Genomic DNA, 25,467 nt, shown 5'->3' on the forward strand with positions numbered 1-25,467 from the left:
ACAGATTTTTATTTTTGGGTGAACTATTCCTTTAAATCTACATTGAAGATTATTGTACATATAAAACCCATGACCTGAACAAATATCACGTCAACACAAGGCCAAAAGTCAGTTTATAAGTTTAAAAGGTTTATAGTCTTAACTTTTCATTTAAAAAACAATTCACTTTTTTTTTTTTTTTTTAAAAAAGCACATATGACAGACTTTTATCCTCTAACAATAATAACTTGAAAAGCACAAATCAGAATATTTACATCCACCTGTACAAACATTTGACTTCCCCAAACACATTAATACGCAAATGTTATGCTGCAACAGAACTGAGGTAACCAATTCCATGAAATTAATAATAATAATAATAATAATAAAATGTAAGAGGGAGTGGAGAAAGGAAAAAGCAGCAAGACAGAAGCCTTCAAAGGCTATAGATGAGATTATGCTGCTCTGCAGCCCTTAAGTGGGGTATAAAGAACATTTACATTTAGTCTAAATTCCGGTCTCTGATTATGCAACATTATCCAACTAAAAAATACATATTAAGCTGAGAAGTAGATATAGACAGCAGTCCCTTTCCTTTCCGAGGCAAGGCTTTACATGCAATCAGCTTAAAGGGATAGTTCACCCCAAAATGGAATTCTGTCATCATTTGCTCAGATTTATGTGGTTCCAAACCCATATGACTTACTTTCTTCTGTGGAACACAAAAGAAGATGTTAAACAGAATGTTAGCCTCAGTAATTTTTCACTTTCATTGAATGGAAATATGATGCAATGGAAGGGAATGATGACCAAGACTGACATTCTTCTGTACATCTTTTGTTTTCCACAGAGTGAAGAAAGTCATACAGGTTTGGAACAAAATAAGGGTTAGTAAATGATGAAAGAATTTCAATTTTTAGGTGATCTATCCCTTTAAGTACCTTTAAATGTTGTGGCAGTATAAAAGTGGTTTAAGACAACACTGTGTACTTTATTTTTCATTTCACAAGTTAAACTGTAAATGAAATTGCTTTTGGCAGTGATATCTGACTCTGGGTTGTATATAGCATTTAACCAAACAGGAATATGTTAGCAGACGTTTGACTCTCGAGTCGGCACATATCATGTGTCACATTCATAAATATTTGGTTTCTGTTCCACAGAATTTGCAGTTCTAAGGAGGGGTTAGAGGATGCATAATAATAGGTCATGAAAAATGAAGGTACCATACTGATTTATCAGTCTACGCATGCACTCAGTGCCTATGAATTCTCCTGGGACTGAACAATTGTTAAATGTTTTTGCACATTTATTTGCAGTTTGACTATATTGAGCATTGTTGACTCTGGAAGGCTCACATGCATTGTAAAGGAAAGATCTCTTTTCGTTGGAGGTCTGCCTTCACTCCGTCCTCCTTCCCTTTTCCATTTCTCTGCAGAGCATCTGCCTATACTCTACAGGACTAACAGATCCCAACAACTGTACTAGAAACATCACATTCAACTACCATTTAACCCTCCCTCAATTTCATCAGACTATTATGGCAAAAAGCATGATAGAAATAAACACATCAAACTATAAAATTAATGCAAAAAGTGAGAAACACACAACAAGCCTGACCAATCAAAATATAAAACCAAATTATATGTACAGATTAAATACAGTGTAATCCATACACATATCTTTTCAGAAAAAAAGTATATAAAAAAGGGACTTATCTGATTCAAAACAATGATTAAAATCAGCACTGCTGTTAAAATACCATTTCGACCACACTGCATTTTGGTAAGACTTGCATGTGTGATCAAACACATTTTTAAAAGTATAAGTATGAAACCTTTGGAAGCCTTCTGATTGAACCAGCAGTAAGTTAGAAAACTAAGTTGGAGAAGACTTAGACAGGTCCTTTGCCAGTGTCTTTCCTGTCTTTCCTCCCAAAGTGACAGAAAGACGGGAGAAGTTGCATTCCACGTTGACGTGTCCTGTCTTTGAGAGCAAACAGGAGACCTTTTGTGCAATGTCAGTGTTGTCTCACTCCCGAACAGCGAAGACTCGAAACGAACCACCTTCTGTATTGGTTTTACTGTAAGACAAGAGAGAGAGGGAAAAAAAAAACTATTTTAAAGTAACACAGAACACAGAACAGAACTGTTTACAATTTAAACAGTGACTGTAAGACAGGAGACAGGAAACAATCAAACATTGGACGCCCACATAAGCACTACTGTGCAACATTTTAGAGCAAGTGCACATACCACCAAGCCACGTCTCCAAAATTAAGACTGACTATAGGGTAGCTTTAGTGGGTGCAGAACATCTACGGTCAACTACCACAAAACGCCTGCTGAAAAACAGCTTAAACCACCCTAAGATGGTTTGCTGGTCTTGGCTGGTTTCTCAGCCTAGTTAGGCTCTTGTTTGCTAGTTTTAGAAGAGTTGTGTGGACTTGTTGGATGGTCAGGCTGGGAGACCAGTTGGCTGACCAGCTAAACCAACTGAGGACTGGCTTGGCCAGGCTAGGACCCTAGCTAGACCAGATGAAGACAAGGCTGGCAAACCTTCTAGACCAGCTGAATGCCAGCTTGGCCAGGCTGGCAGTCCATGTAGACCAGATGAAGCCCAGCTCGGTCAGGCTGGGAGACCAACTAAACCAGCTGAACACCTGCTTGGCCAGGCTGGCAACCATCTACACCAGAAAAGACCAGCACTGTCAGGCTGCGAGACCAGCCAGATCAGTTGAAGACTAGCTTGGCCAGACTAGGAGACCAGCCAGACCAGATGAAGACCAGCTTGGCCAGGTTCGGAGTCCAGCTAGACCACATGAAGCTCAGCTCAGTCAGGCTGAGACCAACTAGACCAGCTGAAAACCAACTTGGAGAGGCTGGTAGACCAGTTAGACCAGCTAAAGATCAGCTTAGCCAGGCTGGCAGACCAGCTAGACCAGATGAAGACCAGCTTAGTCAGGCTGAGAGACCAGCTTGACCAGATAAAGACCAGCTTGGCCAGACTGGGAGACCAGCTATGTCTTATTCAGTTAAATAAATATATAATGAGAAAATTCAGGGCAATTTTCCATCTATTTTCTCTTTCTAGCTATTTGAAATAGGATCCAATTTATTTAGTCACTGTAACTGGTCTTGTCAGGGGATTTAGTTCGATTATCTTCTAAATTGTTGTAGATGTTCTACTCAACAACCCTCTAATCAACCTCAATAATTCCTTCACCAGCTAAATTCTGAGTAGCTCTGGAAACCATGACACTAACACTGACTCACTGTGTCTCATGTTGTGGTTTAATTCAAATTATACCTTTTTTTCCAGCAACCATTATCGACTACTGTTTTTGGCCTTGTCTTGGCCTTTTCTTTTCTTTAAAATGGATTGGCCTTCAGGTGGTGGTGTATTGGGATATGTTAGACTAAAGCTGGCTCAGTTGGCTTTAGCTGTGCTGTAATTATCCACAACCGGGACCAAGTGAGTCAGCCACAAACAACTTTTCCATCCAATGGCAAATGGAGAGCATGTGAATACTTCCCTGTTAATAAAGCAAAGTTCACATGACTGGTTGCCCCCCATTTCCCCTATATTGCATCATGTGAATGGCTTTCAGTGGGCTCAGAAAATCTATCCAAGCTATCACTAAATGGCTTTACTATGCTCTGTCAATAGACCGCTTAGGGCCAGCAACACGTTAAAGGAGTGGAGGATCAATTCAGTTGAAGATGGTGTTTGATTTAAGCATTAGATTTCATTGCACTGGAGCCGATTTTGTCTATATAAGCACTTTGCATGCAGCATTGAAGTGCAGGGCTAGAGTAAGCAAAGAAACCCTGTGTGGTCCAGCCACACTGAGAAACCACACTATTACTCTTCAACCACTAACATGGCACAGGCAGATTTGGCCATCTGAGTGGTCCATCGTGGTATCTGACCACTGGATTGAGTTAAGGTCGCTCACACAGGACGTGTTTTTGCACCCGTCTACACAGTTTTGTAATTGTTTCTCTATGTAAACATGCTAGACGGACATCTTTGACCATTTCGATGCATCTTGCTGCTTTTTAAGCATCTCGTGCCATAAGCACTGTGTTTTTAATGTCAAATTAAAGTCCACACGAATTGGCTTGACGAGCGCAGTTTTCTTTCATGTGCTGACGTATTTCCTATTAAGCAGGGGCAGGATATATCAAAGAGCTCGTGCCTTTATTAAATAATCAATAATCTTTAGTTTACATCACAGTCATGAAAATGATTTGCTACTTGCTATTGCTAGTCAGAGGCAGATGGTATGAGGGGAAGGGACATTCTCATTCTAGAGAGCACTTGACTGGGTAAAATGAGTGGGTGCAGTGTGAGCTATCAGTAATTTGGGTCCGTATTTTTATCTGTAAATTTTAAATATGTTTTTACATTAAATCAGCTAAAACTGAATTGTGTCAAAGTTTATGAGTATATTAACATCAAAACTAACAGACATGAACTAAAAGTCACAAAACTTTGATTTTTATTTCCTACGGGGTCTTAAAAAGGTGACTTGAGACACTCAATATGCATTTGTTGCGCTGTGTCTAGTTTTTTAACACAAGAACATATTCAGAGTGAATGGCCCCTTACGGAGAGAAGGCAATGAGTGGAATGGAGAACAGAGGTGAAGTATGATACAGAACGTGTACCTCTCAGATTGGATGCCATTCCTCATGGTCCCAGTATAACTTTTCCTCTTATCCAGAGCCAGAACATCCACATAACCCCCGCCAGCTTTGATCACTCCAGCATGGATAGCTGCTCGGCAGATACTGGAACCCTGGACATGGGTATACAAAGGGGTATTCTTTGAGTCAACATGCTCTCCACCTCTAGTCTCTTGTAGAGAGGCATTCATAAGTGGTTCCATTACATTGGCATTTGTTCCATTGACCTTCATGCAAGAGATTTTATATGGTTATGCCTCATGAACACACATGCTTGCACATCTGTTACGTATACATTTATATACATAGATCATGCATTGGACACATACAGAAAACACAACCCCATTACAAAACCCCTATAGGTGTTGGTGTGTGGTTGCTAGGGCATTACTTTGTGGTTGCTAAGGTGTTATGAGTGTCTTTTGTGCGCATTGCTCTGTGGTTACAAAGGGGTTCTGGGTGAGTGCTTACTGGCCCAAGTTACTGGCCAAAAGTCCCAGTCCCAAGTATTCTGACCTATTCTAGATACAAATTGGGTCGTTCCTTCATTGTAAGTCTATGGGACTTTTTTATTTGGACCATTTTATCATCCATCAGGCACAAGTCAGTTCACTTCGAAAAGTAATTTCACACCTTTCCTCAACAAGCCACTACATTTATGGGATAAACAGAGTGAGACAAGTTATGCAGCAATCCCAACATTGTCTCATGACAGCTCATGATAATTCGTACGAAACAGCAAAACCTTAAGATATGACTTTTATTCCCCTAGAGACTAACCAATCAACAAACAGAATTTTAAATCGATACAATAGGCATAACATTTTAGCTAGCCTCCTATCCGACACTTTATTTTAGGAAAAGAAATGTCAGTGAACAAATTTGGATCCTCATTCCATTATTTATTTATGCAATACAAATGAATAAACCTGTAATATGCTTTCCTTCTCTCGTCCCAAACCCAATGTTTTTTGACATTGTGCACTAAAGTACTTTTTCCTGTTAAAATCATGGTTAGATTAACAGTTTAGGCAAGGGATTACACTTTATGGTTAGGTTTAGAGCTTAAAACAGTGGTTCTTAAAGTCCCACACTTTGCATGACCCCCATTTATAAGATGCCCAGTTCTCAAATCTCATTCACTTTCTTACATATAGTAGCACTTAAGTGTTAGCACTCAAACGTTTTTCAAGTTTCAAAGGGGGGTGTGACCAAAAAAAATAAAGAACCACTAGGTTAAACTAATGGAAAACTGTAAAAACATCATTTGTTGATTTGTCTTTTTTGTCTATGGGAGTAAAAGTGGTACGATTTTGTATGAGCCAACTCCTATAATTTCGCCATCTCATACTAATTATAACGTCATAATACCGGGTTGTTTAATGCCTAAACAATAGTAATAGTGAGCAATAGAAATAGTGATGGTTGACTTAGCAAGCACCACTATGTTTTCTAAGCTTGGTTCAACAGTCCTTGATATGTAAACAGTCTAAAGGAGCCCAGACAAATGACATCACTTCTCAGTCTGCAGTATGCACAAGAGCAAGGCCAGAGCTCAAGAGCTCCAGAAAAGGCAAGCTGGGCAGATGCCTGGCATCTGACCAGCATAGTGTTCGGGGCAGGGCGTGAACTTTCTGGACGTCTGGTTCCAGAAACCCACTGCACCCTGGAAGAAGCCTCCATCTTCTTTTTCTTCTGCTGATCCACAACACAATCTCAATTCTCCTTCTTTTTAGAAATGGAGTATAACACCGAGCATCCCCTGAAGCCCTCACCTCACCTCGGCTAATGAAATGCTCACAGCTCATCGCACACGTCTGGGAGCCACTATCTTAAAATGCTCATCCAATTGCTCATGCATTAAGTATAAGTGTACGTTCAAACAATGGCTACTTTATAAAACACTAGGTTCTAACCATTAAATAATAAGAGTTAATTAGTGCTCTGATCTAAGGCCAGCTGTATGGAACTCAGCTTTTACACAGGAATGCAGCTGCAACAAGCCAAAAGGGCCAAAGGGCAACAAGTCCATCCGAGTTCACACACCACTAAACATCCAGGCCATTCCAGAACCACATCCCATTCAGATAAAAAAAGCCAGGAGAAATCAGACTGAGGTACACGAGGACATGTGGGAGGGGTTGCAAATCAATGATTTGATGGGATGCAAGAATCATTCTCATGATATCTCGACATTTGACGTTTAGATGACAGAGCTGAGCAAAACTGTAATAATAGTGCAAAGCTAATTATCCTGATAATGAAGAATTTTTAACATCTTATTAAGAAAGGAATATTTGATGGAGGTGGTGATGCAGCTGATGTGAATCAAAGCAAAGCACTTTGGGTGTGAATTAAATTTTCAATGATTCAATGGTCCAAAGTCAGTTATTCCACTTATACCCTAGTAGCCACATGTACATGAGTTAATCCAAGACATTTGTTCAGATTTTCAGGTTCCTCTTGTGTGTAGAATTATTTCTGTATGTCACCAATTCAGTAAAACAGCCCAAGCCCTAATAACACTTCAAAAGTTTCTGGAAATAACATGGCAAAGTGATTTGCAACTGTAATGTGTATAAATCTGGAACTACTTTATAGCTGCGAAATTATAGAAAATGATTACACGGTCGGAACAGCATCGTGATCACCCTGTGGAGGGTTATTTTGTGATAATGACCAGCTGACTGTACATTATTTCTTACTTTATCAACATCCTTGGAAAAGTGTGTCATCCAGTCAAGAATTTAACAATGGCAGAGCGCAACAGTCTGGTTCCGAAAGTAAAAATCCCATTCATTTTCTCCATAGGTGAATTGATTTTTAACGATAACTTATAAACCTTTAAAGACAGTCTTATGGTGAGCTCTGAGGTTGTAAATAGATGATACATACTTCTGTTGAAGCCATCGGTCCATGTTATTTCAACTTCATTTTAAAAAAATCATGTTTAATAGCAAAATTGTGGTTAATAACTACAATACCCCGTGAATGCTGAAGAAACAGATTGACTAATCAGAGATTTGTGGCAAACAAAGCGCATCAAAAGAGCTATGCAATGACTGCCCACTACATATCTGAATGTAGTTTGCAATAAACTTAAAGTATATTGTTTCTATATTTAAATTCTGTAACTTTAAATCAATAGATTTATATTTTTCCATATTTTTCCAGTTGATTACGTCATTCGCAATACTTCATTGGATTGTAGTTAATTCCCTCCCTCATATTCACTCACTGAGCACTTTATTAGGAACACCTATACACCTACTTATTCATGTGATTATCTAATCAGCCAATCGTGTGGCAGCAGTGCAATGCATAAAATCATACGGGTCATGAGCTTCAGTTAATGTTCACATCAACCATCAGAATGGGGAAAAAATGTGATCTCAGTGATTTCGACTGTGGCATGATTGTTGGTGTCAGACGGGCTTGAGTATTTCTGTAACTGCTGATCTCCTGGGATTTTCCCGCACAACAGTCTCTAGAGTTTACTCAGAATGGTGCCAAAAACAAACAAAAAATGTCCAGTGAGTGGCAGTTCTGTGGACGGAAACGCTTTGATGAAAGAGGTCAATGGAGAATGGCCAGACTGGTTCGAGCTGACGGAAAGGCTACGGTAACTTAGATAACCACTCTGTACAATTGTAGTGAGCAGAATAGCATCTCAGAATGCACAACACGTCGAACCAAGGTGGATGGGCTACAACAGCCCATTTTATGAAATACCTATGGAAACAATGAATGGGAAAAACACCAGAACAAAGACCCCTGAAAAAGTGGGTGGGCACTGCTGCACTTTATAATGTGAGATAATAAATTAAGAATTTATGGCATGATGATTAAGTGAGATTGATAATCCCTGACATTCTCAGGCTGTTCCACGAGCAGTTCAGCGCTCCATAAGGCCAAGACCTCACCACAGGCATGCACGAGTCAGTTCTAGAGAACTTCTTTTTGGGTCCACTTACACAGCTGCTCTTCTGTGGTCAGTCTACACTCTGGGAGAGAAATTAGTGGCGACAATGTAGCCTACCTCCTCTACAACTCCCTTTAGGTTCACCCAGACAATTCTCGCGGTCCGCCCATACCACAAGAGCAGCACACTCACTTCAGCACTCATGAGTGCTTTACAGCAAAAGCCTGTTCTCCCTCATTTCTCATCTCTCAGCACTTTAAGGGTCGCTTACAGAGGCAGGGGCTTTATGTATAAAACTTATCAGAAATGCTCTTAAGAATGGTCTTAATCGTTGACTTAAGTTTCAAATATTTCTAGTAAAAAGACTTGTCTAAGAGTTTTTTTATATAAGAGGTTTTTTTTAAAGAAGCTAAAAGCTAAATTTCAACAAAGTTTGAGCCTGATTCTTAAGTGCTGAGTGAGGTGACAATTTAGTGAATCAACAACTAAATCAGCCAATAGTGAGCCTGAAAGGGTAATACGTCAAAGCGGCAAGACACCCTTCATTCATTTGCATCTGACTGCCTCCACAACAACACATAAACACCTACTTTACTTTTAATCACTTCCATAGCCCGCCTAGTAGTGGTGAGCAGTGAGATGGCAAGAAGAGAGCAGGTCAGTCAAGAGCAGAGAGCCAATCATAACAGTGGCCTTTTATTGTCAAGTCTTAAAGGAGAAGCAGCACCAAACCGAGTGTTTCTGACAGAGGGTCAAAATGAGGGTGGAAAATTATCATGTTTTACTTTTTTTTTGTGTAAAAACCTTTTTTCACTTATAAGTGAAACTTAAGGATAATATTAAAATAATTAAAAAAATGCATGTCATGACTCCTTTAAGTCTAGGAATAAGAGCAAAATTATGTCATTCTTGAGAATTTTGACACACTCGAGACTAAAATTGAACTCTAAGCACTTACGTCACCGTAGATGTTGGTGCCGACCACTGTAGCCCAATATGAAGGTTCATTTATGCAGTTGGCAGGGCAGAATACTCTAAAGAGGTAGAGGTGGAAAAGGTAAGTTGCATTATAATAGTAAAGTACAACTTCTTGATTATATCCATTTTAAATGGATTTGTTTAAAAAGAATTTGAACTGTACCTTGGGCAGTGAGAGGAAGTCTGCCTGAAAGGACAAATCTCAGCTACTGTCGTGTAGCAGTCTATAGTTTGCTCTAAAAAGGGGAAAAATAGATTATAAATGGTCTGAGGCATATCGTCTATCAAGGCCCAAAAAAGTACTATGACAGGAGCATGGATAAATACCATGTATCAGATGGTTATACCATGGTATTTACAGTACATGTTACTCAAAGGTACCTGCAAGACTAGCGTTGTGCTACCATGGCATATGCCCACAAACATGGTATTATGTATTATGTAGTGTTCTATCAATTGAAACTTTTTAATAAGTAAATTAAAGGTGTGTCACCAATCATCTTAGCATTTTCAACAGTAACTGTCTCTTATCCACTGACAAATTGGCAAAGCCTTCAAAATTAGAAGTAATAATGTGCAGTTGGCATTGAATGGATTCTACCAGACATTATTAGATAATGAAAACATTATCAGCGCGAGGAGAATTTTTGTGTTCATTTGATAAATCAATAATTTCACTCACCTTCCACTTTTGACACCATAAATGCATTGCCGGGTTTATATTTACTGAAAAGAAAAACAGAATGCACAGATAAGAGTGAATAATTGTCACTGTGGATTGTAAATTGTGAACAAATGAACGAAATCTTGGGATTCATACTACCTGAATGACTCGACACCATTCTTGGTTGCCTTTACAAAGAATGGGAAGTTGTCTTTTCTTTTGGTGTCCACAAGGCCACCATTGTTGTCAATTACACCATAGTGGATAGCAGCGCGACAAATACTTGATTGCTACAATAACCAGAAATTTTTTTATTGAAAAATAAACTTTTATCATCTCATTAAATGGGGCACATTAGATCTCAAAGTGATATACTTACAACATCATAGTAGAGTGTCCCCCACACTTTCCCTTTCTTGTTTAAGCAGTTGGCTGGGCAGTTGTACCTATGAAAGGAATTATGTTCACCAGTAAAATTTCTGAAATTATCTTCACTTCAAATCTTTAAAGAAACATCCAATAATTTTGCACTGACCTGCTGCAGGTTGCTCCTTTACATGTGTCCCTCATTTTTGTCTCGCAATTAATATTTTGAGCTGCAATGTAAGAGATAAGAGATTAGGAATTTTTTTTTCACTTATCTAAAAAAAGGAGGCTGAAGGTCAAGTTCAACCTTTGAGAGCATCTTGACATATCCAAATGGTAATGTTTATTTTATTTTTTTTAAACTTATTTCTACTTCTAACCCTTATTGCTTTGCAGTCAACTGACATCAAATTACTCCATTAACATTTTAGTCAAGATTTTTGGAAGGTATTACCTAAAACAGTTGCTATTTGGCTACAAGTTAAGCGGCCTAGCTCCTTAAACTTTTTGGACCTGCTGGCGGGTCCAAAGGGAGGCGCTATATTGCAAAACTAAGTTTGCTCTTAAAGTCCCCAGAAACATAAGTCAGACATATATGGTATCATTTGAAAGCTTAGAATCTGAACTTTTCATAGAACACCTTCACTTTTGCATTTATTTTACAAAAAATAACAAAATAAGGACTGGAAATATCCATGTTGCAAATAAGCGCCACCTAGGGGTAATGTGGTAGAAATATTAATAGTGAAATTTTATTTCTGTAAAACATCAAATACAAATATCTCTTCTATGCGCCAATCACTGCTGCTGAAAGCTCCAAGTAGCCATGAACTTTATATGTGCTTTACCTTATGCAGTTTTCTAAAAAAATTTTTTTAATTGTCTGTGAGCTTGCTTGGGTGAATAATCCAGTGTTATATCTTAGATGTCCAGAACAAAATATGCAATCCACCAGGACAAGCATGCTAAACAAATCATCTGGAAAATATGTTTATCAACTATAAAACATTTTATAACATTGAGGATCTCTTTTTGAGTGAGCTTCTAGTCCACTCAGAGGCCAAGATATTTGATGAAAAAAATGGGGGTTGAGCATGAACTGAAAATTAGACTGAAAGTTTCATTTCAGATCTGCATTTTGTGATGGATGATGATAGAGAAAAAAAATATTTTTCCTCGTACTTGCTGTCATCTAGTGGAATAAAATAAGACTTTTTGCTGGGAGATAGAGCAAACAAAACCAGAATCACATGTTTATAAATTAAGGACCTTTATATTTTTTATCATAATATTATATTATTTAGCATATAAAATATTGTCTTTTTATTTATTTTATTTTTTAAATGTTTTTTTTTTTCTTTTTTTGTGTGTGCAATTAGTCCAGAGTATGTGTGAATAGTGAGCTTTTAAATTTGTATGAAAAATTGCAGGCGGCAGCCCAAAATGCACCAGAGTTTAAGGGTCTAGGTGACATCAGCCGAAAAAGAAAGTAATTTCAGAGGCAGATCAAGTTATTTCATTTTTATGAAACATAAAGACAAAGAGACCAGGAATGTTTATTAAGGCAGTAAATAGGGTAAATTTTGATTTCATGTTGACTATTACTGGATAGTGATTTCCAGCTGTTCAAACTCACCTAGATATGAGGTGCTTGTAGATTTGGGTGAGGAGGGTCTGGTAGATACAAGCTTCTTAGGTGTGGAGGGTTTGGACTGAGGCTTGGTTGGAGTAGTGCGAGGTTGTAGGGGCTGCTGAGGCTTCTCCACCTCATTCATATCTGGAGACTCATGATGTTCAGAGTCTCCTAAAAGTAAAACAAAACTCACAAATTACATATAGACATTAATGAAATGCTTGGATAGAAGTTAATTGTTCCATTTCTCCTCACCCTTATAACAAAGGTTGTCCCTGCAGCCTCCTCCATAGCTTGGTGGGCATTGGGAGCAGGAGCGGCCTTGTTGGTATGGGGCTTCCCCGATCCAGTTTCCTCTAGAAGAGAGCACGGGTTCAATGTGAGTTTGGAAATGATTGCAAAACCTGCACGCTTGACTAAGAACTCAACATACCAATCACTCTAATGCTCTTTGCACATTATTATCATCACACTCTCAAAGATCTCAAGACTGATTTAGGAAAAACAATTCCCAGATGCCCAAATTAAATAATTAGCCTGAAAAAGAATAGCAAAGTCTGCCCATGTTTTTCTTTCTTTCCTAAATCCTTCATTTACTTTTCCGTTTTCCTAAGGATGGAACGGTGTTTATGGCTGCCATGTTTAGAAGGATGGAATCTTCGCTTTAAAAAGTTTTGTTCCATAGGATCGTCATCAGGAATAGTAATTAGACATCTGGTGTTAAGTGGATAGAAGTCAAAGAAAGATAAATAGTAGAGTTACTTAGGCGAGTAGTTGCAGACCAGATAGACGGCATTCTCCCAGATTTCGCCCCATACATTCATACGTGGACACTGGTGTACGGCACAGCCCACACGATTGGTTGTGGCCCAGACCAGCTGTAAACAAACAGATATTCATTATTATTTGTGGTGTTTGTTATGGAAAGCATCACTATTACTACTGCGCATACGAAGAGTTAGGTATTTGAATAAACTCTTAAATGTGCGGCTTATTGAGGAGAGGTGTGCTATTGCCTTTCCATTGGCAGACAAAAAAATGGGTGAAAAAAATCCAGTAAATTTACATTGAAGAAAGGATTCAAGTCATATCTAGGGACTAAAATATGACTCTTTTGACCTGGGCCAGTAAACAACCACTTAACAATAACCCAGAACACCTTAGCAACTTTATAGCAATGTGCTAAACCAGTGGTTCTTTTTGACATTAGTTTTGTGATTCTAGAAGTTTCAAGAACTGTATGTTCTTTAATAAAATACAATGCTACCTCTTTAAAAGGAGTTGCTGAATTACACTAAGAAATATGTCTTTTATATGTTGTACATATTGAGTTTTCAGCATTTTTATTAAAGAGGTAATTCATCCAAAACTGTCAATTTACTCACCATTTACTTACCCTCATGCTATCACAGATATGTATAACTTTCTTTCGTCTGCTGAACACAAAGATTTTTAGAAGAATATCTCAGCTCTGTACGTCTATACAATGCAAGTGAATAGTGGCCAGAACTCTGAAGGTCCAAAAATGCATATAAAAGGCAGCTTAAAAGTAATCCAGTGGTAAAATCCATATCAAATATTAATATTTTTCTCACCCACACCTATCATATCACTTCTGAAGATATAGATTTAACCACTGGAGTCTTATGGATTACTTTTATGCTGCCTTTATATGCTTTTTGGACCTTCAAAGTTCTGGCCACACTTCACTTGCATTAAATGGACCTACAGAGCTGAGATATTCTTCTAAAAATTTTTGTTTGTGTCCAGCAGAAGAAAGAAAGTCATACACATCTAGGATGGCATGAAGGTAAATGATGAGAGAATTTTCATTCTTGGGTGAACTATCCCTTTAAGTTAGTTTCCTGAGGCCCGCTTGTTGAGAAACTCTGTGCTACACCACTCGGAACACCTTTGCAACCACATAGCAACACCCTGACAACCACCCACAAGCACAGCTGACATTCAGAAATCTAGTTAAACTATACAGTTTATACAGTTTATTTTTTTCAAGATTTTTTACATAAAAACAAACAATCCTGATTCTACTTATTAGGTCCAAATGTCCTTGACCATTTCACTCTCTCTCTCTTTTCAGTATCTGACTGGTTGGGGAGGGCATGGCATATGTAAAACGTATCCAATTACGAGTCTCATGCCCAATTTAATTTGATTGCATATTATTTATTTCTCTACTGTTGTTCACTATTTTAGACAGGCAATTCAATGGATCAATACCACTGGATGGACAATACATTTTTTGTGTATACTTAAAAGATGAGGGTCTCTTTGTTGACATTGAAAGTGTAAAAGAGACCTTCATCCTTATCGACCCCCCTCTGATGAAGAAGTGTTCCCCAGCAGGAAGTGATCTGCAGGCAGGGGCAGCAGCAGTAGATTGATGGGGACATGGGGGCAGTGAATACAGACTACACTCTTTCATTCTGCCCTGTTGGGGCAGAAAGAGAAGCACCTCAAGTGTGACCGGGGTAGTTCCTGAAAAACATGTGTGTAATTCTTCCCTTCATCCACTCTTATCCATATAAACAAAGTAATGCCTGCGTGCAGTCCACTGAGTTGCGGTCAAAGCCCGTGCTGATTCACTTCAACACAATAGAGTTCAGCGAGTGCAACCCGGCAGCACGAGCCAAACCATTTGACTGTGAAATGAAAAGGAAGTGCTTACTCAAGCCATTTTTTTCTTACATACAGTTAAACTGCATGCTAGGTTTGCATCCAGCCCCGTCGAGCACGAGCACAGGGAGTGCTTTTCAATACTCGCTCAGGAATGCACTTCCTGTGCTGAGGCCACAGGCGGTGTCGGCTATGGGACAATGATTCAGCAAAGGCATTGGTCTCAATACATCTTCCTCTCCTGTCTAACAAGACATAAGGCAAAGGGTATAATTCAAGTTGATCCCTGAGGGATCGTCTGGCACTGAGTAGACTGCAGGACCTGCAGACCTGTTCTCCCACGCCAGGCATGTGAGAGCAGGGAAAGCGGGTCAGGGAGAGTCGATGCACGGACTTGGCATGGATTTCCAGCGTCTCTGCGTTCTACATCTTCAAAGGAATTCAGGTCAAACAGGAAAATTAACCAGGAGGCTGGGAACATCTTCCAGATGGTTGTGACCAGCTTTCAGAGGGCCAGTGAGCAGGGGAACGTGTGTTTTCATAAACTCATCCCAGCGAAAAAGTAAAGTCTGAGCAGAAGGGACACCAGTGCTCAGCTCCTCTCTCTTTCCGTTTCGTCATTTGTCCTCAATTGTTTAATCTGTTATTGTCTCTCTAGAAATGTAATTGGTCTCTCTTTCCTACTCTTCTGTTTTTGTGCATTACATCTGTTTGATCTGGCATGTCCAGTATGTTTTGATGGTATCCACATTACTATTTCGAATGCATTACTTTTTTTAAATGAGGAAAGGGAGCCAATAGGAGAGTGTAGAATAAAACAGCATAAGAATCACAGCAAATTATTGGTTGCTTGTGATTACTACTACAGTGGGCCCAAAAGTATTTGAACACTTAAAATGCATAAAGCCTCACTTAAAAAAGTGGAAATGTCATTGCATTTGATATAAAATATCAACATTTTTAAACGATTAAACACAATAAACTTATTTTTTGAAAGGTTTTGCTTGAAAGGTGTGTTTGTGCTATCTTTCTTAAAAAATGCCACTTGGTTTAAAATGTTGTTATCAAACCTTATCAAAGACTTAAAGGGATAGTTCACCCCAAAATGAAAATTCCCTCATCACTCACCCTCATGCCATCCCAGATGTGTATGACTTTCTTTCTTCTGCTGAACACAAACAAACATTTTTAGAAGAATATCTCAGCTCTGTAGGTCCATACAATACAATTGAATGGTGACCAGAAATTTGAAGCTCCAAAAAGCATATAAAGGCAGTATAAACGTAATCCATATGACTCCAGTGGCTAAATCAATGTCTTCTGAAGCAATATGATATGTGTGGGTGAGAAACAGATCATTATTTGAGTCCTTTTTTACAATAAATTCTCCTCCCTGCCCAGTAGGTAGCGATATGCACGAAGAATGCAAATCGCCAAAAATAAAAGAAAAATGTGGAAGTGAAAGCTAAAGTGGAGATTTAAAGTAAAAATGGACTTAAATATTGATCTTTTTCTCACCCACACCTATCATATAGCTTCAGAATATATGGATTTAACCACTGAAGTCATATTAATTACTTTTATGTTCCCTTAATATACTTTTTGTAGCTTCAGAGTTCTGGCCACCATTCACTTGGGGGTACCAACAGAGCTAAAAATCTTTGTGTTCTGCAGAAGTAAGTAAGTCATACACATCTGGGATGGCATGAGGGTGAGTAAATGAGGAGAGAATTTTTATTTTTGGGTGAACTATTCCTTTAAGTTAAATTATAAGTATATCTGATTTTAAAGAATTTTAAGTCATCTTAAGGCCCCATTGGAAGTTTCCTGAGGCCCCCTTGTTGAGAAACTCTGCTATACCACTCAGAACACCTTTGCAACCACATAGCAACACCCTGACAACCACCCACAAGCACCACTGACATTCAGAAATCTAGTTAAACTATACAGTTTATACAGCTGATTTTTTTTCAAGATTTTTTACATTAAAACAAACAATCCTGATTCTACTTATTAGGTCATAAGGTCCTTGACCATTTCACACTCTCTCTCTTTTCAGTATCTGACTGGTTGGGGAGGACGTGGCATATGTAAAACATTTCCAATTACAAGTCTCATGCCCAATTTCATTTGATTGTATTTTATTTATTTCTCTACTGTTGTGCACTACTTTAGATCAAGACAATCATGCTCTTGTTGAGTCTGCATTGAAATCTTTATCTCTTTCTCTCTCTCTTTCTCTCTCTCTTTCTCTCTCTCGGTAAGCTTATGGTCAGCAGTGTTCAGGACTGCATTCAATATGCTGCTTTTAAAGGCGCTTTTGAATGCGTACCTTTGCATGTATGCAGGTCACACATGCTACTTGTTAAACACCGCTGGTGAGGAGTGACACATGTACTCCTTTGCACACAATTTTTCTTCATAAACAAGGCAATGATTCTTGTAGACTGAATCATGTTGTTTATATTTAGTCCCAGTGAGAAAACTGTTTGAAAATATAAGTAAAACTGTTAGTATTATAGTAGTGTTGACTGTAATAAGTCTCTATCAATCCCTCACCTGGGTGTAATGTGTACACATGGGTCCAGAGCAGCGCTCGGGGCACCAGGGATTGCACTCATGAGGGTAAGGGTAGGTGTAGTCCTTCACCTCATCATACCATGCCTGCACATGGTAGACAGGAGATCGGTACCTGTCAGGGTAGAAACAGAATCATTTAATCACAAGAATCACAGGAACAGATCACCTGCTTCTGCATAAAGTGGGAGTGGGAAAGTACACTCCTTATATCAAAGCGTTTTATATGTACCATGCATTTATATTTCTTAATTTGGCAGATGCCTTTGTACAAAGTAACTTAAAATGCATTCAGTGTATACAACATAGCAGCATGCATGTTGTTCCCTGGGAATCAAACCCATGACCTTGGTATTCAGGATTGCTACACCTTTTTAACCAATGAATTGCCATGATTGTTCATGTTTTTTCATGATTATTAATGATTCATGAAATTCAGAATTTCATGATTATTCTATTTTTTAAGAGATTGGAGTGAATTTCCATTTATATGGCAGGTGCCAGCCTTTAGATTTTAAAGGAATGTTCCGGGTTGAATACAAGTTAAGCTCAATCAACAGCATTTGTAGCAAAATAACCACAGAAAATAATTTTGACATATATGGGGTTTGTAAATGTGTGTGCTCTCATACCTGCCCCAGTGCACTGCCAGGTTCTGCCCAATAGACATGAGCAGATTTTGAGGCCCATGTTCCCATTGGCACTGTTCCGCCCAATAAGTCGCTGACGTCTCCAGTTCATCATCCCATACCTGGTAATACACACACAAGTATATTCACACTCTCTGCAGACATAGGCCCTACACGCACGGCTTATAATTTTCGTACAAAATACTGCACATGCTGACTTTCATTCCCAGGTAATTCCCAATGTCTTCCTCTTGCTCTCCATCTTCACTATGGGACTTGGAATCAGGCCCAATACAACTATAACATTGGCTAGAGGCACACACATCAGAGCCTGGCTCACATCCACTATAAATCCCCAGCAATCAGGGTTAAATGAGACAAATTTCCCAAGCTTATTTTCCATCTATTGGAAAAGAGGGAGGTCTCCATTCACACACTTACTCAATCCACAGAACAAGGATCTGCACCTCCAAGGAACTCAGTAAATTTCCAACTGCATGATGGGTACAAACACTCACACATTCTGCAACCTCAGTTCTGTTCAATGCCACGTTACTGAAACCCCTAGTTGTTCACTGAGGCCTGGCAAAGAATTCTGAAACTCCTGCTTGTGGCAAACAAATCTCCACTGCTTCTCTCAAGGGTATTAAAGGGATAGCTCACCCAAAAATGAAAATTCTGTATGCATTTAGTAACCCTAATGTCATTTTAGACCCATACGATTTTTTTTTATTTCATGGAACACAAAAGGAGATACTAGCCTCAGTCACCTTTTAATTTCATTGTATGGGGAAAAAAAAGATGCAGTAAAAGTGAATGGTGACTGAGACTATCATTCTGCCTGACATTTCCTTTTGTGTTCCACAAAAGAAATTAAGTCATACAGGTTTGAAACAACATGAGGGTGAGTAAATTATGACAAACGTTTGGGTGAGCTATCCCTTTAAATGCAGCATAACTACTACACAACTAGGCCATTTCTCTCACATATCTGAAGCCTCACCTCTTGTACTGTAATGATTTTATACTGTTAATCTCTGGCTCTGTTCTCTACTTAGTCTGTCTCTCTCTGCAGGCAGCTAAGCCTAAGTGTAATTGTCTCTACAGTAAAAAAAGCATCTCACTTGTAAGATCCACATGACTCTTCCAATTAACACAGTAAAACCTGGCACCAACAAAACCTAAAATATTTACTACACTAGAAAAAAGATGACTGCAGCTAACACAGAATGCAATTAGTACAAATCATTGTCATTAACTTCAATAGAGTGTTGGTTTTGTACAGCTCTCAACATGTGTGGTCGATATAAAAACAATGGCTTGGCTTCATGCTAAAGCCATAATTTTGTTACAAAACCTAATGACCTGCCTTGCCATCTATTGTCTACTTAGCAGTTTCTGTACATTCTAAGGCTAGAAATATACTTTACGCAAGTATGCGTATGCCAATGGAGCCCTTGGTCAGCTGAACATACATAATGTGCTTCCTTGCATTATGTGGTGGCAACAAACCTCGGTACTCAAAGGGGGCGATAGAGTTACTTCAAAAGACTGTGCCTTTAAACTGGTTGTGTTATTATTCAGGTAATATGTTGCTTCAAGTAGGTATAGCTGCAGGCCGAGGACTCCAAATGGGGGCGGGATTTCCAAGAGTGTGGGGTTACTCCAAAGGGGGGCTAAGTTACTCCAAAAGGGGGTTGTGCCAACTCCAAAGGGGGGTGTCACTTCCACTCATGGTTAAGATTAGGGAAAGGGTTAGGTTAGGGGCTCCCTATATCTTTGCTGGTGGTTTGGAGCACACATCCCTTTTTGGAGCACTGCCTGCAGCTATCCACGGTTTTCCTGAGCAACCACTGGGTGGCTCCATGATGATTCTAATTGCCTGTTTAATGTTTCTTGTCTCGAGACACAATGTAAATCAACCGAAACGAGCAATCCAGACTGAGAACAACAAACATTTAAGTTATTTGGAGTAAAAATTTATTTCACACTCAACTTGTGCAGCTGTTGGCTGTCATACCAACTCAAAGTAGTTAATGTGTCAATGTAACTAACCTCGGACCATCGCTTCATGTCATCTACATACTCAGGTGAGGCACTGTAAAAAAAAAACGGACATCTCGATTCTGTAAAGTATCGGCACTACAGAGCCACTGTGTTGAGAATGCAATGCGTACTTGCATTTGCCACCCAAAAATACTGAAATGCCTGCTCGTGTAGACGAAACTCAACTGCTTCTCTAAAAGGCATTCAGGGGATAGTTCACCCAAAATGAAAATTCTGTGATAATTTAGAAAAATAATTTTTGAAAGAGAAAACTCACCATAGAAGGGGACAGCTTACACTAATGTCCACTACATAATTGCGTTATGTTATGAATTCGGTCTGACACATTTTGGAAAACAACTACATAGGAAATCAAGCTTGCGTATCTAGAAGTGTCTGCGCTCACGTACCAACTTAGAGTAGCCTATGTTTCGGCCTTATAGAGCCATTCAGACCAAACTCCTTCATGCATTAAAAAAGGTAGATGCAGGTTTCTTTATATATTGATTATTTATTTACAATCAATATTTTTCTCTTGGATGCAAGAAACTGCTAGTCGTCATGCATTCTAGGATCAACATCTCCATAAAGAATACAGGCAATGCCGTCTTAGATTTTGGCCATAATAAGGCTTCTTAGAAGGCAGCATAATTTTGTTGTCAACAGCCTTTGTTTGGGAGTGCATTTATAATGACTAAAAATGCTATCTATGTAGGCATCTCTCTAGGTTTTGGAACACATTCTTCTACTTACTGCTTTTGTTCGGGTAGCTCAGCTACTTTTAGCTTCACATCATTCTCTCTGTACAGACCCTTGACAATACATAAATAATAAAGATGAAAAGGCTGTTAATGTAAAACGCCTTGAACTGTGTTCCACTCTTACCATGTACTCCATGTTGGATGAAGTGGGATACACTTCTCCTCTCAATTTGTTGTGTAGTTGCAGAATCTCCTCCCGGTCCGACCACCGGATGGCTCTGCGGGTGCGTATGGGTGCGTCAGCATTTGTACTGTTGGGCTCCAACTCATCTTGGTAGCGTTGCATTAGATGCCTGAGCTGCAGGGAGTCGGGCAGGAACAGGGAAGCAGCCAGCCTGGCACCCAAGAATAGCAGCGCAAAGGAAACGAGTCTGTGCATGGCAGCGGCAACAGCAGTGTTGATGCTTTCAGGATCAGACTACAGTAGACAGCCTTGTGTGAGCGAGTCTTCAGGATCTGGAAGGAAATTTGGTTTCCATGAGGACAAGTGTTGGGAGAGTTGTATTAAACATACACAGCAAACATGTCCATGTGTTTGCTTACAAAGAGGAACAAGCACTTCAAAGATGAATTTGCTCAATACATTTCATTTTCACTCTAACGGCAATCTGACTAAATATACACCACAGATAGCAGAACACTAACAGAACACAAGCAGACAGGTAAAGTTTGTCAAGATAGACTTAGATGTTAGCGTGACAAAGCCTTTTCTGACAATTTAGACTAGTTTTAAAAGTAGAAGTTTGATGGTTATACAGACATTACAGAAAGATAAATAGCCAGCTAGCAAGCTAGATAGATAGATAGACAGACTGTCACATAGACAGTTAGATAAATCGCAAGATAGACAAATAGAAAGATAAAGATAAAGAGAGAGAGAGAGAGAAACTTAAAGCAGATTTGAAAGTCCTTTATGGGTTTGTTTACATTTCAATATTTGACAGCTGGAAATTAAAGTCACGAACATTCCGTTGACCCGTTTGAACATTCCGTCAATGTAAGTCTATACGATTTTTACGTTTTTGATCATCCACTGTGTGAAAACCGTAAATCCGATCAGTTAGAAAAGACATATCACACTATTCCAGAACAGTCTGAAGGTCTGTACCAAGTTTGGTGAATGTAACTTGAAAGCTCTAGGAGGAGTTAATGTTAGAAATGTTGGTCTCGGTTTAGGGATTTTGAAAAAAACCTAAACCAAGTTTGTAGAATAACAGTATGGCTTAGTCAAGCCAACAAAATAATGACAATCATGGTCAGGAATCTGAGGGTTACTTTTCTAGAACTAAATGAGGTACGAGACCTCTGCAATGTTGTGAGGTAAATCCTTCTTTGTTTAAACTTGCCTTTGTCCCTTTTTGGGTGAATCTCACAAAAACATGTCTAGATTGTATTTCAACCCAAAATCATAAAAGAATAATAAATAATTTATTTATTTTGTATTTATTTTTTTGCATTGTGGCATATTTTCTTGAGCACATTTCCATAATGCATCCTAAAAAATTCCATTACCATATTACCATTCCCCATTATAGAGTGCAACAGTGCCTGCCCACTTTTCAGTCATCTTAGTTCCAGAAGTATTTTTTCCCATTAATTTCTTCCATGGACTTTCATAAAATCCTCCAAACCAACCAGCTCCGATGTAAATCGCAACATTACAGACTTTGTTTTAAAGCAAAAAAATTATTTGAAAATCCGACAAAAGACAAAGGTACAAGTCTGTGCACTTACTGTCTTTCATGAGGGCGCAGATTACAATCCCATGCAGCATTGCGAATGACATAATCGAATATAAAACAATGGAAATATATAAAACTATCAATTTTAGGTTGTTTATTATAAGTATAGAAACAATATAGTTTACGTTTATTGTGAAATATTCCGATATACACAAATATGCAAGTAGTTTGAGAGTGCAGGGAGACTGACTCGTTCGCACCATTCAGAGTGAGTCATGGGAGCGTGTGGTCGCTCCGAGGCACGTTTCGCAAGCTTGTTGGCTGTGGTTCTCTGATTGGTGGATCTTGTTCTTCTGGACCATTGGTAATGTAGTTTTATATATATATATATATATATATATATATATATATATATATATATATATATATATATATATATATGTTTGTTTTTCTTTTTTTTTTTTTTTAAATCACAGTTAGGAGAATGAATGAGAATTTATATATTAACAGTAATGACATAGGGGTGGAGGGTGCTTCACTGATATAAAATAATGTCAAAATGCAAAAAGTCTTGATGTTCCTGAAAACAGGCTTCATTTTCATTAAGCAAAAAATAATTTCTTATGTCTTTCTTTTACATTTTTGGGGTGAAATATGACCTGGACATGTTCTCGACATGTTTAAGGAGATTCACCCATTTACTTCCAGCACTTATTTCCAACTGATGTAACTTGCTCAGGCTGAAGTTAGAGTCTATCCTCACTGTAGCAGCACTCACTAGTGCGCTCCAATTAGAAGAATGTTTGTTGTTTATTTTAGTCAGAGCCCCCAAAGGCCCCATCATTACTGAGATAATACAACAATTATCTTAGTAAAGCCCCTCAAAACAAATTCCCCTTTGTAGTCTTAATATAAAACTCAGAACACAAAAGGATCAAACTACTGAGCCTGATCTCTTTCGATTAGATTTTTTAGTTTGATGGACCAGCAGGTCTGTTTTATCTCTGCATGCTTGGGATCTACACACATACTAAACTTTGTTTGTCAAACTAATTCCTGTAGTGACAGTGGGGAAATGGATTATTAATTTGTAATATGGAGTCAGGTATGGATACTCTGAAACAGTTTACAATTTTGTCATTATCATTCAGTATATAAACAAGCATACTGTTCTATGCCCTTGGCTTACACTACCCGGTCAATCTCAGAATGGAATAATCCAGGACTGGACAGGACAAGAGGTGAAAAAGAATGAGAGAGAAGAGCAAAGTGAATTTGAGTTATTTAATGGAAGGCGGAATGGAACGAGACACAGCACCCTACAAGTGGCCACTTAGAGCCCACAGATCTCATGCCAATGCGCCCAACATGTGAAATAACAAGCCTCAGAATCATCATGCTTATTAGCAGCTATAAGATTCCGATTTCTTCTATTTCTCACTCTGTAATGGCTCGCTATTTATTTCTCCAGTTTCTCTCTCTGTTTTTTTGCAAGCCTTGACATCCAACACTCAGTCTAAGTAAACACGGCTTCTCTCTCTCTCTTTATTTTCTAGCTCATATTCAGTGCCATCTCATCCCTCTTCTGAATTTTATACTACCATGACAGACAGAGCAGCCAGGAAAATGCCAGCCGGGCACCTGGTCCACGTAAGCATGAGCTAAAAATATGGCAAGGAGGTCCATCCGCATGTTTAACAATAATGCTGGTCAGATCTTCACATTAAGCTTTTGTCTTCCAGTGCACAAGGTTTGTTAACATGACATTTCAAGAAGTCCCAGCAGTTATTAATACATGCATTTTTGTGACATTTGTAAAGAGACTACACATACAGTATTTGTACTCTATAAAAAAGTGATTATAATGGCAAAAACAAATAAACTTGTCATCATTTCAAGCTATAAATACTAGCCAAAAATCTTGAAGTAAAAAAAATAAAATAATGGACATTTTATTTACTAGCTATACACATTAAATATGGAAATGGTAAGACAAAGAGGATGTAATAACAGCATGACATTAATGCAAACGATACTATAATATATTATAGTTAAACCACATGTACATTGTCCAGCTTGCAGATGAGTGCAATTTTGCATTCTGTCCAAATGCATGCTCGTAATGCATCTCCATACATGTCACACCATACATCCTACAATCTTCACCCTAGCACCCCATCTTATGGACAGATCATTTGATTGCACAAACGTATAATGAGTGGACCATTAGTAAAAACTAGTAGAAAGGACAACGAACACCAAAATTGCACTGATACATTCAAATATACAGACTAAATTTAGATGCAATGCATAAATTGAATTAAAATTTAATGCATCAAAAATGTCTATGAAGACTTTTAATTTGGCAGTCTAACTTTATGCAGAAATTTATACACAGTTTACCTAGTTTGAGTCTTCTCCACGAGGTATTCCAGGGGGTTACGGCAGTTCAATATCTTCTCGCGGCTGGAGTATTTTCCTTCCAACAAGCGTGAGTATTTGTGGCTGGTTGGCACGAGCTGAGGAGATTGGTGATTTGGAGTGAGTCGGTGCAGTCAGTGCAGAGCCTTTTATAGAGAAAGAGAGCTCCGTAAAGAAGAGGAGGAAGGTTCTGTTCTTGGCAAACATCAGGCGCTCTGACGAACGATGTCAAGTTGAAAACGCAAAGAACGTAAATCATCGGTAACCATTACTCAAGACCACACGAGATGATGATGTTTGATGATGTGAATAATATATATTGGGGCCAGTTTGGGAGAATAACTAATTAAAAGAAAAGATGCTCTAACTTAAATAAATCTTTTCAATAGCATGACAGTGTTTTAGCTATTTTCACAATAGTGCATGTTCTCTGGCAACTTCTTTTACAACAAGTAGCAGCGGTGTAAGCAGCTAATCAAAACTC

General features: G+C 38.6%; 1 protein-coding gene across 1 annotated transcript; it reads right to left on the minus strand.

The window, feature by feature from the left end:
• Positions 1–25,099, minus strand: crispld2 (cysteine-rich secretory protein LCCL domain containing 2). Its single transcript, XM_051654507.1, has 15 exons — positions 24,966–25,099; positions 21,005–21,336; positions 18,077–18,195; positions 17,427–17,559; positions 12,996–13,111; positions 12,489–12,589; positions 12,237–12,404; positions 10,770–10,830; positions 10,614–10,680; positions 10,394–10,524; positions 10,253–10,296; positions 9,734–9,806; positions 9,551–9,626; positions 4,653–4,783; positions 1–2,062 (listed from the first exon to the last, which is right to left on the minus strand). Exons 2-15 carry the CDS (start codon positions 21,257–21,259, stop codon positions 2,011–2,013), a joined length of 1,527 nt encoding a protein of 508 aa, XP_051510467.1. The 5' UTR covers positions 21,260–21,336; positions 24,966–25,099; the 3' UTR covers positions 1–2,010.
• Positions 25,100–25,467: the final 368 nt, after the last annotated feature.

This window comes from Myxocyprinus asiaticus, chromosome 2 (genome assembly GCF_019703515.2).
Source record: "Myxocyprinus asiaticus isolate MX2 ecotype Aquarium Trade chromosome 2, UBuf_Myxa_2, whole genome shotgun sequence".
Taxonomy (NCBI): Eukaryota; Metazoa; Chordata; class Actinopteri; order Cypriniformes; family Catostomidae; genus Myxocyprinus; species Myxocyprinus asiaticus.